The 12,646-nt window shown below is 40.2% G+C and overlaps 1 protein-coding gene across 1 annotated transcript; it reads left to right on the top strand.

The window, feature by feature from the left end:
* The first annotated feature begins 1,758 nt into the window (after window positions 1-1,758).
* On the top strand, window positions 1,759-10,827 carry LOC130172058 (uncharacterized). The gene is made up of 13 exons (XM_056380476.1): window positions 1,759-1,889; window positions 2,619-2,680; window positions 3,372-3,657; window positions 4,448-4,602; window positions 4,675-4,954; window positions 5,031-5,180; window positions 5,411-5,436; window positions 6,583-6,645; window positions 7,337-7,405; window positions 7,716-8,010; window positions 8,213-8,367; window positions 9,431-9,710; window positions 10,280-10,827. Exons 1-13 carry the CDS (start codon window positions 1,774-1,776, stop codon window positions 10,428-10,430), a joined length of 2,088 nt encoding a protein of 695 aa, XP_056236451.1. The 5' UTR covers window positions 1,759-1,773; the 3' UTR covers window positions 10,431-10,827.
* The last annotated feature ends 1,819 nt before the right edge of the window (window positions 10,828-12,646 follow it).

The raw sequence follows: 12,646 nt of genomic DNA, 5'->3' as shown, positions 1-12,646 counted from the left end.
GTTGCTGCTACTAATATTAAATGATATATGTTTGAATCACAGACCCCAACCTTAACCCCACCGCTGGGTAACAGAAAACACACTGAGCTGGTTTGACCTAAGTTTACCATTTAACCCAGAATGCTTGGTTGTTGATTCGGGTAACACCGGGTGATTTCCTGCCTCATTATCTTGAATTTTTTTTTTTTACATTTATTAATAATAGTTATAACTAGAAACTGGTGGGAGTCTGCAGAAGCTGAAGTTAAACTGTGTCTCTGCCTTGAGTTCGTATGAAGAAGACGAACAGACATTTCCCCCGAGCTCTTCTCCTGCCACCACATTTTCAAAACTCTTATTTTGCCACATTGCAAAAGCAGCCTAGAAAACCAATAAGCCTCCTTTCAGTCATCGGGCCAAGTGGATAATTTGATTTTCAGTGCAACACAAGCTGCGTTATCAACAAAAGTAAACATCATGCCAGCTGTCTGGCATATCATTTGGTCAACGCTGACATCTCTTACACACTGGAAGCCACATCACAGCATTTCTTAAGTTACAGAAGAGAGAAAAGACGATGCAAAAGTTCAAGATGAACTAAAGTTGCATCACACACAAGTTATAGTTGAGAGTTTGGAACATTTTGACAACTGATGCTGCTGTTACTGTCTGGGACTGGTGAACCTGCTGCATTATTAGAGCCTCTGTGGTTTTAAGGATTTATTGCAGCAAATTATTTGTAATTAAATAATTGGTCGACTTACTACTGATTAAAATGATCATGTAAACTTGAAAGTTCTAAGATTACACTGGACTTGACTTAATGAATATGAGCAAAGCAGGAGAAGCAATCAGCAGGTAAAGTACTTTTGGTACTTTAAGTACATTTTGCTGCTAATATTTTTGTACTTCAAGTCGAATTTTGAATGCAGGACTTTTACTTTTAGCAGAGTATTTCTACACTGTTGTAGTGGAGATCTGAGAACTTCCACCTCTGCACATTGTAGTGTCTCATTGCCGGCCATAATCAGAAAAAGGCATTACCACATATTAAATCTGAAATAAATTCATGAGAAATTGGATGTGTTTGTGTGTTCAGAGACCAAAACAGAGAAGTAGCAAAGCATTTGACATTCAAGTGACGCATTAAAGAAGAGAGAAGTTCCTGGGAAAGTGAACATTGTGCAAGGTAAAAAAGTACAACTAAGCATTTTCAGTACAAAAAGATTTTTATTGTTTGCCTTTAACTACTTGATACTTTGGTAACTTTCCGCTGCAGTGCTGCTCCCCAAAATCACACGAACCCCTTTAATGTATGATACACTTGTCTTTTTTACCTTGAATTATTGCAAGAATAAACAGACAAATATCTGTGCTGGTTGGTTATAAGTATAACTATATATATTATACTCAGTTTACCAGTTCATGATGTGCAAGTTATCTGCCCATGCTCCAGCAGGCCTTGTGTAATGGTTCGTTTAATTCACTCCAGCAGTTTGTCCAGTGACACCACTGTGACATTGATTTTATTACTTTGTTTTTATTGAAAACTCTTGACTCAATATTATTAATAAAAAAAAAAAAAAAAAAAATCAGTTCATTGTGTAATCTTCTGCAACTTCTGGGAATGGTCTTGGCTAACCTCTGACATCTGAATCACAAATAGGGAAGTGAAATACACAGGCATGGGAGTAAACCAATGGGATGTGATTGGATAGTGTGGAAGATGAATCTGATCTGATTTCTGATGATTGGCTGGATTATGGTTAAACTGAAGGAGAGGTGAAGAAAGAGATGCGTATAAAGAGCAGAGAAACTGCTGAGATTTTAGGGGTTTGGAAGATTTTTTTATCTCTTCTGTTGAACCATCAGACTCCAGGGAGAAAGCGTTGCTCTGTCCGAGTCTCCAGGTAACACGTCTCGTTTCTTTGCAGCATCAGATCGTCTAAGTGCATTCATTTCTGTGTATCATGCTCTTTGGATGTTACTTAATAAACATTTTTTGTACAGTGGGACGGTGGTCTTAGACTTTTGGACCTCTGCAGCAGAAGGAAGCAAATAATGCCTGCAATATTTTGAATCTTTGCACATTGGATTGAATTTATTGTAAAAATGTTAACTTCTGATTTGTGTTTCAAGTAATGCAATTTATAAAACTTGATTTTAATATATCTTTAGGGTTCACATTTTCAGATAGGATAGAAATTCAAGCGTCTGGTTTAAAGTGGGCAGGGCTGAGCTGATAGACCTCTAACGATCAATCAGGATATAAAAACACATTTAAATAAAAATGTGATGACGATCATGTTGTTGTTTACTCATGTTGCTGGGTCACTGTCAGTCAAATTGGGTCAGACCGCACCCACACAGTTTGTGTTTTTCACTGTTAAACTCCTAATAAACAACAGCTAAGGACATTTTTTCCCCCTAGACTTTGAGTGTTGCTTATTTTGTCATGAACATTTAATGTTATAAAGACACAATCAGAAGCTTTGATTGTTTTTGCCACATTAAAGTGACGATGGTCCAGAAGCCTAGAAAAGCCATTTCTGTTGTCAAATTCAAAATCCAATATAAGAATCAGAAGTGTAAATTTTGAAAATATGGTCTATTAATGACTGTTATTTGTCTCCTACCAGAATGATGAAAGTCAGTGTTGTCCTCCTGCTGCTCCTCGTGACACGCTCAGTTTCCACTTATGGCAAGTATCATCTGAGAGGATCTGTTACGTCTTCACTCTTCAAACATCAACAGATGCAGTGACGTGTGTTCCTGAAAAACATTTGTCAGTTCATGATTATGTCTAATGACAAATGTACTGTTAAATTCACATTAGAGGATAGGAGGAGGTGCTCTATTGAAAAGTGCCTTGAGATAACTTCTGTTGGGATTTGGCACTATATAAATGAAAAATTGATTCTGTAATCAGTAATTAGTAAAAGTAAATAGTATTTTTTACAAATTATGTCTGGATTTTAGCTTTTGCATGAAAATCCTTGGAGTAGTAATTGGTGTAAGGAAGCAAATAGTTTTCTCCACAGCAAAATACATTCATCAGCAAGTCAATAAACTTCAGCGAGTCAATAAACTTCAGCAAGTCAATAAAGTTCAGCTACCACAATAAGTGTACGTGACTTTCAAATGTAATTTTGCAACCAGCAACTCAGGCCAAAACAAATGCTGTGGCTCAGTTCTTTCTGTGAAGCTTGCAACATTTCCACATTGGTTGTTTTGTCTGGACCTGATGGTTTGTCTATTTCCACATGTTGTCCTTGGTTGCAGTGTGATGAGCTCTCGGGGAAATGTAAAATTATTAGTTGAGATACCGATTTAAGTTTAACAATTCACAATCTTCAGTCTTTTGACGTGTATTTCACCTGTCTCACTGATAGAGAATGTGGCCTTGCGCGGGAAAGCGACCCAGTCAGACCGTTACGAGCACATATTTGGATCTGCCGAAAGCGCCATCGATGGAAACCGTGACTCGACATTTGCGGCGGGGTCGTGCACCCACACCGACGAACACACCAACCCCTGGTGGAGGGTGGACCTGCTGGAGTCCTACATCGTCACCTCCGTCATCATCACCAACAGAGGAGACTGCTGTGAACACAGAATCAACGGCCTGGAGATCCACATAGGAAACTCTCTACAAAATGACGGTTTATTAAACCCAATGTGAGGGAATAAAAAAACAGAAAAATACAGCAGTTTTTATTTTACAGAAGCCTAGAAAGGCCATACTCGCAAATATTTTTTCATCCCGTTATCTCGAGATAACAGACCATTGTTTTCTCAAGATAACAGAGAAATTATCCTGTTATCTCAAGATAACAGGATAAAAAATTTTTGCGAGTATGGCCTTTCTAGGCTTCTGTAGTTTTTCCGTTTTATTTGTCAGAGTTAAAAAACTAAAAACAAAAAACAAGGAATTATTTACCTTTACTTCCGTGCCCCCTGACTACCTTTCATTATTCTTCAATTCAAAAAGGAAAAATTAAAAAATAAAAAACTGCCTGAAAGTTCACACACCCTTATGGAGAACGAGATTTGTTAAAGGCTGTTAAAAGCAGAACGACAGAATAAAAACTTACTGTCCTTCTCTCAACATATGGAGTGAAGAGCACCAACATGTTCTCCAGTAAATTTTGAATTTTTAGTCAGTCAAACCTTAACTTCCTGCCGCAGAGGCTTGAAGCTGAGACGCTATCTGCACAAACATCTCAAAAAAAGGTTTTTATCCTCTTTTGAAAAATGGGAATTTATGCTGTAGTTTCATTATAGTTCATATTTTCCTTACATGAAATCTGAGCACAAATCAATTCTCAGTTCAACTTTAAAGAACCAAACCTTCAGTCACCAGTAACAACAAGTCTGTTCCTTTAATCTTCATGTTACTATATTCAACCCTGAAGAACTGCAGGTGTAAAATCTGACTCCAGTCTCTCTCTCTCTCTTTCTCTGTTAGTGTCGGTTCAATCCCCGTCATGGGTGCAGGCGTGTCGTCCACCGTGGAGTTCACTGATCGTGTGGAGGGACGTTACGTGATTGTGGCTCTACCAGGTTCAAAGAGGACGCTCACACTCTGCGAAGTGGAAGTCTACGGGTACCGGGCCCCGACTGGTGAGAATTTGAAAACTTACAAAGCGATGTAAGAAAAGGATCTGCATGTTTATATTGATGTTCTTTCTGCAGGAGAGAACCTGGCAGTCGGAGGAAAAGCCACACAGTCGTCTGTGTATTCGTCTGGCTTTGCTTATAATGCCATAGATGGGAATCGTGACAGCGACTGGGAGCAGGGTTCCTGCACTCACACGAAGAATAACATCAGCCCCTGGTGGCGACTGGACCTGGGCAAAACCCACAAAGTGTTCTCCGTCAACATAACAAACAGGGATGAAAACCCAGAACGACTCCATGGGGCCGAGATCCGCATCGGAGACTCTCTTGAAAACAACGGCAACAACAACACCAGGTAGTTTTCAGAGCGGTTACTCAAAGTCTGTGTGTGCTGCGTAGAAAACTGACACGAGTGTGCTTCTTCTCCCCAGGTGTGCTGTGATCACGAGCATCCCGCCAGGTCACGTTGCTGAGTTCCATTGTAACGGCATCGACGGTCGCTACGTCAACGTGGTCATCCCCGACAGAGAGGAGTTCCTCAGTCTGTGTGAGGTGGAGGTGATTGGATCCAGGCTGGATTAGTTTCTGAAGAAGCTCAAAATGCATCACAATAACACTTTGCTCTTACTCATACTAACCAGAATCACAACTTCAGCTTCAATATTGTCAGAGAAAAAACAACAAATGGCACCAATTTGTGTCTGAAATCCCTTCATGAACTTATTAATTAGCTCCTGGTATCAGCTCCATTTTTGTTCCATTGTGGGATTTTTTTAGGGCAATATTTTGTGCATAAATATTAAACTTACAGTCGAGACACGGATACAGTTTTGGGAGGTAAATGTAGTGCTATAGATAAGGAGCTCTTTCAGATAGTTTGTCATAAAAAAAAAAAAAATAAAAGTGTCCTGTCCTCCTGTTGATTCACCTGAAGCCATGAGATTTTCTGGCCTGTGCAACGTGCTGCCAATTCACCGTGAATGAAACCTCAACATTTTATAGTTAAATGTAATCTTTATAGTAACTGTGAATGAAGTGACAGTGTTGGATCAGCGCAGTCGTCTCTCTGTGAGCGTGTCGTACACATTATAAATGTCATGCTGATGGATGCTCCTTAGATGACCTCTGAAATGTAGTTTGTACTCCATGACATCTGTGATTAATGTTTTATATTAATGACTGACTATAAGGGGGATGTCGTTGAATTGTCTAAGTCTGTGAATAAAGGAAAAAGTTACACACAGAGCGTGCTGATGTCTTTTCAGTTAAATTGTATTGTGCAACAGGAGGAAATACACAACACCAGAAGTCTGGTCCTTTCAGTAGAATTCAATCTTCACTTGTGCATCTATGTTAAAGTGTATTTATAGCTGGCCTACAAGCTACCTGCTCCCCTTAGCGCACACACGCTAGCACACTGCAGTTTCTACTTCCTGTCCCTGAACACAAAGCTCCTTTGAGATAAGACAAGATACAGTTGCGTCTCTGTCCATTCGTAAGGTCACAACCTTTACGTGGCCCGTATGTAGCATATTAACAAACTGGAATTAAAAGGAGCTTACACACTGTCCGATTGAAATCAGATGGCAAGTTTGCTACAAGCAAGATGATCTATATATGTGATTTTTGTTATTGTTGGTTTAGTAAATCTGGAACGATAGAACTGAACTGAAGGGGTGCGGGAGCAAACAAAAGAAGTTGAAACTGAGTAAAGGAGTCGCCATAACGTAAGTAGAATAACATAAGAAGAGCGCAGTCGTCTCTCTCTGTGAGGAATGCAATGAGTGTGTAATTACATGAACCTTCTGGATTAAGTCATGATGTGTCCTTAGCTGACCACTGAAATCTAGTTCAAATATGTACAACCATGATGTTTGCGATTAATGTAATCTGTATTAATGATTGACTGTACGTGGGAGATTATTGCACAAACAACTTGTTTATAAGGGTGTTGAGACCAGACACAGGAGCTCATCCTGTCAGCTGAAGAAGAGCTGAATAACTGGACCTCAGGGATTAAAACATTTGTTGTCACCAGGAATCAGGGTAAGCATTTCTTTCATTGTAAGTCTCTCTCAGACTCTCAGTCGGTCAAGACTTGGTTGTATTTACAGGCAGCGTTGCAGACTCAGCGTCTTTATCCTAGATGTAGAAATATAAAGATGTATGTAAATGTGAGCGCAGAGTTTTACAGCAGTTTGAATGATGACTGATACAAATCCATCACTTTAACAGACAGATGAAGCCATCAGTGTTACGCTTTATTTATCTCATTTATGCTTGTTGTAGTTTGCATCCTTTGCTGTTCTTTGATTCACTCCACAATAGTAGAAAGTCTGTGTAATGTCTGATTGACCCGATGTGTGAATAGAGCAGGTCATTGTCCGGAGAATTGACAGTGGCCCTCCTGCACGCTCTATCGAGGAGCCACACTCAGCTAAAACAAATTAAGCACTGAGCACTTTTATACTTTCACAGTATTAATATAGAACCTAGACTTGCTTTATAATTAAAAAAAAAAAAAGACATGGAAATCTTTCTACAACATGGGATCTTTAATGTTCCTCTTGTCCTTCCTTAAAAAAATCCCTTATTGATTGCAGGTTTTTTCTCTTTCTTCCTTCTTCTTCTTGACCGTCTTTATCAGTCAAACAGTCAAAATATACTTGGAAAGTGTAAAATGCCACTTGAAACTTTAATTCCATGAACAAAGTTTTCTCTGTTCTGACTCAACCAGAAACTATGAAACACACCGTAGTACTCCTTTTGCTGCTGTTCTTGTGGACGTACTCGGCTTACTCTTATCGTAAGTATGATGTGAGAATATCTGTGTTTATGTGTCATCTATAAAGCTTCAGCAGAGGTTTACATTTCTACCATTTAAATAATGGCTAATATGGAGGGTGGGATATTGCTGTTCAGCCTTTATGTGGGAGTGGAGGGAATCGACATCTGTGTTAAAGGAAGAGTTGGCATGGCGGGACAGATGTCGAGGCTGTTGTGTCACATGTTGCGCCTCTGATCCCGGGACCCTGGCACGCTGTCTAGATCACTTTGTTTGGTTAAGTGTAAACAAATTCACCAACAACATAAAGCCATGTGTATTTCCGTCACAGAAAATGTCGCTTTGCGTGGCAAAGCGACTCAGTCGCACCGCTTCGAGGGAGAGAGGGATGTTTTCGCGGCTGCCTACAACGCCATTGATGGAAACCGTGACTCCAGTTTCACAGCTGGTTCATGCTCCCAGACTATAACACAAACCAATCCCTGGTGGAGGGTGGACCTGCTGGAGTCCTACGTCGTCACCGCCGTCGTCATCACCAACAGAGGAGACTGCTGTGCAGATTGGATCAACGGGGCAGAGATTCACGTCGGCAACTCGTTACAGGACAACGGTGCTGCAAACCCAGTGTGAGTGCTCATTAGTGGTTATAGGATTTAGATGAAAAAAACCAAAAACAAGAGCCTGGGCAGCCATTTTGTTCCTTTCTTTCCTTGTTCAATATTCATCACCACATTTTCCCTCAGGACTGGGAATGGCTCAAGGCTAAAGCAAAGGAGGAATCATTCATATTCATATTCTCTTTTTGTCTCTTTTTTTAATTTTATTTAGGGTTGGTGTAATCTCTGAAATCCCTCTAGGGAGCTCATACGCTCTGAATATCACCAGTCAAGTGGAAGGACGTTATGTGACTGTGGGTCTACCTGGTTCAGACAAGACTCTTTCACTCTGTGAAGTGGAGGTTTATGGGTATCGTGCCCCAACTGGTGAGAACTTGAACCATCCCACGATGTACAGTTAAAATGAATGTCATTCTCAGATTATTAGTGGCTTCGTAAAGATTTGGGCCACTCTGGCTTGGGTCACACTTCTTCAAACATTAATGCACTCTTACTCTTTATTTCAATAATTTAAAAAATTTAAAAAAGCAAATAGTAACTGTGGAATGTGCAAAAGTTTGGGCACCCCTCTACTTGTAAAGTCTCAGAAATAAGTCGTTATAGGCTTTAATTGTCTTGTGCGAGGCAGGTCAAGAACTGTCATCATGAATTGTCAGCTGATGATAAATTAAAACTCACCAACCAAAGCTCCTCTAAACAACGGACTGAGGATACCTGCTAAGCAGGGAAGCCAATAAAAAGTTATCAAAGCACTTGCAGCTTGAAACTTTCACTGGAAATGAAGAAGTGGCAGTTGAGGTGAATTATAGAAGTCCAGACAAGTGAAACAAGTTTAGTGAATTTAAATTGAGCTCTTTGGCCACCATCACCAAAGGCTTGTTTGGAGAAAAAAAAGGAGTATTTGATGAAATAAACACCTTGCAAATTGTTTAACATGGGTTGTGGAAATGTCATTGAAAATCTGTGGGTAGATCTTTACTCCACAGTATTGGAGCCCTTAAAACAGGGACTTTTGGAAATGCTGAAGGGGTTGCGTTGCAGTCTGGATGGGCAGAAACAGAGAAACTTTGGAAACAATGATGTAGACACCCACAGTCGCTCACTGATTCAGTCTAAATCAAGAATAGAAAAACTCTTCGCTGCTACAAAAAGCACTGGCATGCGGTGCAATCTGCCAAAAGGGGGGTTACTAAGTACCGACTTAATAAGCCCAAACTTTTATACATGCCACAATTTCTGTTCAGTGCATGAAATAAAAAGTAACAGTGCATTATCTTTTATAATGTGTCTCTGCTTTGAATCTCCCTGACTTTCAAACTCCACAACTACAGGTTGTGACACGTTTAAGAAAATCCACAGTTAGTCATGACTTTAACATGATTGAAACATAAATAAAGGTATCAGTTCTGATACCGTGTTGTTTTTGCAGGAGAGAACCTGGCACTCCAAGGGAAAGCCACACAGAAAACAATGTTTGAATATGGCTTGGCATACAATGCCATTGATGGGAATCGCGCCGCCAAGTGGGAAGACGCCTCCTGCGCTCAAACAGATAAGATCTTAATGCCGTGGTGGCGACTGGACCTGCGCAAAACCCACAAGGTGTTTTCTGTTAAGATAGTCAACCGAGATCTCTTTGCAGAACGACTCAATGGAGCCGAGATCCGCATCGGAGATTCTCTTGAGAACGACGGCAACAACAATGCCAGGTAGTTTACAGACTGTTAATTACAGTACTAACATAATTAAAAGTAAGTAGGTCAACATCTCCAATCTTGACAGTACAGATTGTATGATACAGCTCGACCGATACTGATACAGATATGTAACTTTCTCTCTGACTGATCATTTTATAATTAGATACAACTGAAATCTCAGCTCAGTTTTTGTCTTTAATTTACTGCATGCGTTTGGTGATTTTGTCAGATGATGTCGCAGTTATAAAATCAGGATATGACCATAGGTGGGCCACACATACTTAGCTTGTTCCTCAATTAGCTCAGTGCTAGTTTGGCATTTCTTCACTTTGTGTTACTTACTGGTCAACATATACTGACACATATGCAGTAAGCTAATATTGGCTGATAAACCGGCCAGATGACAAATCAGTCGAGCCCTATTGTGTGGAAATGAAAGAAAATGTGGTCACTCCTTTATCATTACCAAACCTCAATAAAAACATCTGACACCAACAGTTAAAGAAAGTGAAGCCTAAAAAAGAATCTCTTCAGCCGGTCAACCTTTGCAAAGATAACGAAGCCATTTCTGCTTCTTCCAGGTGCGCTGTGATCTCACACATCCCGCCAGGTGCTGTTGTTGAATTCCAGTGTCATGGGATGGACGGTCGCTACGTGAACGTGGTCATCCCTGAAAGAAGCGAATACTTGTCCCTGTGCGAGGTGGAGGTTTACGGCTCTGTCCTGGATTAGTTTTGGAGGTTTAATTCATCTGCAAGAACTTAGCCGACACTTATATTTACTCAAACTAATCGGAACAATAGATTACGCTTGAATTTGATTGTTCGCATGAGAAACAAGTAAAATTCATTGCAATGTCTGGTCTTAGACTAAAACGCTGCCGTCTCATTCATTTCAAAGAGACCTATGGTAAAGAAAGCAGGTTGAATTGCGCCTGTGTGTGTTTTCTATTTTAAGCTTTTATTGATAATGCTGTTTTGAGCTCTTTGTAATGCCAAACTTGTGAACTGCACTGCCTCTGCCTGCTGCTGCATAATATGACATCTTTAATCATTATAAAAGAGCCTTACATTTCGGTCTGGAGCATAACATTCATAACAACTGATATTAAAGCTTTAACAAGACTGCATCGACATGGAACTGTGTTTTCTTTTTTCTACTTGTTTCCTTGTGGTCAGTCGTGTCCACAGCTGCCTTCTGCCTCAGCACCATGAGTTTTAACTGGTTGATAAATGTAGTTTTACTTTAGCTCATTTGTAAACGCAGTCACAGTTACAGTATTTGTCCTTTCGTCCGGTAACTCCTTTCCAATATGAGCCCATTACAGGTGACGTCAAGCTCACTTGGTTCAGGTAAGGCCCTTATGTCCAAGAACAATTTCCATCGTGATCTTTGACAACTAACAAATACAATGTGTATCACCAATACAAATCATGCCAATCGATGGAGCCACAGCAGCTGTGTCGGCTGTCAACATGCTCCCGTTCCGACACGAGTACTAGTCAGTCACTCATTCACACTCCGCCTTCGTTTTGATCTCAACTACACACCTGTGAAGTGTTGTCCCTGCATCTTGCACGGTTTGGACGTTATCACAATTACAAGGCTTTTGCTTGACAAAACAAGATGTCTGTCACCGTGGTAACTGTGATGGCAATTCACGACACAACACACACGTCACAGCACTTCATAAACCTAACAACAAACTAATTAATTAGGAAAATGATCAGCAGATAGGCGCCACCTCAACCAACTGCAACAGTGAAACATAAGTACATAGGTAATAATAATCCAAGGATATAATATATAACAGTGTGACAGTCACACAGGACATTTTTCTGCATTGGACATTTTTACTTCTGACCAAGCACATTTTTCTGATTACAATTTCACATAATTACTTATGTATATATTGTATTTCCTTCAGTAAGATTTTCAGGTTTTAGTACTTTTACTTAAGTAAGGGATCTAAATATTTCCACTGCAGAAACCGTTAGGAACTAATGTGTTTGATCTGCTATTTTTACGTAGATTAAAAGTTAAGATAAGAAGAAAAGCCTCATGTTATTAATGCTGGTAAGTGTTTATGTGGGACTGCTGCAGTCTCTCCCATCTCGCCTGTTTAACAGAAGAATCCAGGCAGCAGCAGCACAGAGACACAGACGGGACATTTATTTAGCTTAGTGTTAATTAGCTCATCTGGTAGTACAACAAATCACCATCTCCAGTGCTTCCTGCACCGTGACGACAGGTTATCTCTGCAAGTTAAATGCATTTCGCTCCTCGGCCAATCCCGAGGTTATTAAAACGTACGCTTTCCACTGCTGTGAGACGAGTTTAGAGAATCTGTGATATCACACAGAATCAGTGACAGAGTGAAATGCAGACGAGGACACGCTGTAGATTCAGCTTCACTGCAGGAACACAGAGGATCCTCAGCTTAGACCCTCACTGCTTGTTTGTCATTGAAACATCTTGACTGTAACACGATTATTTTCATTATCGATCTGTGGATAAGCTTTTGATCAAATTAATCGTTTTTAAAGAGATACAGAAAAAAAATGTGAATCCCAACTTCGCAGAGTCCAAGGTGACACTTGAAAATGTCTTGTTGATCTCAGAAACACCTCGATGGGAATTTCTTTAAAATTAGTTATAATCAGTCATAATAAAAAAAAACTGTAGGATTCACTGGATCCATAACAAAAATTGTGACACACAACAGATATATGTTTGCAAGACTAAATGCCCTGTCCAGTTGTTTTAGTCAGTACAGGTATCTAGCCTATAGGAGCTTCGTGAGCTGGTGCTTCCTTGGTTGCAGAATCTGGGTCGTCATTCCAGCCTGCGTGGTCCTACACATCCATGCCGTGTTTCCTGACGCCACAGGCCGGTACGTGGGCTTTAGACTCTTTACTGATTTTTCCCTAATTATTGGAATTTCCTCT

The sequence above is a fragment of the Seriola aureovittata genome, chromosome 7 (genome assembly GCF_021018895.1).
Source record: "Seriola aureovittata isolate HTS-2021-v1 ecotype China chromosome 7, ASM2101889v1, whole genome shotgun sequence".
NCBI lineage: Eukaryota > Metazoa > Chordata > Actinopteri > Carangiformes > Carangidae > Seriola > Seriola aureovittata.
This window is presented reverse-complemented; position numbering and strand designations above follow the sequence as displayed.

Excerpts from the sequence above, each read along its gene's own strand:
- LOC130172058 (XM_056380476.1), top strand. The coding sequence starts at position 1,774 with ATGCGTATAAAGAGCAGAGAAACTGCTGAGATTTTAGGGGTTTGGAAG. Across the intron at positions 8,368-9,430 it reads TGGGTATCGTGCCCCAACTG|GAGAGAACCTGGCACTCCAA; the intron begins GTGAGAACTTGA and ends TTGTTTTTGCAG. Across the intron at positions 9,711-10,279 it reads GACGGCAACAACAATGCCAG|GTGCGCTGTGATCTCACACA; the intron begins GTAGTTTACAGA and ends TGCTTCTTCCAG.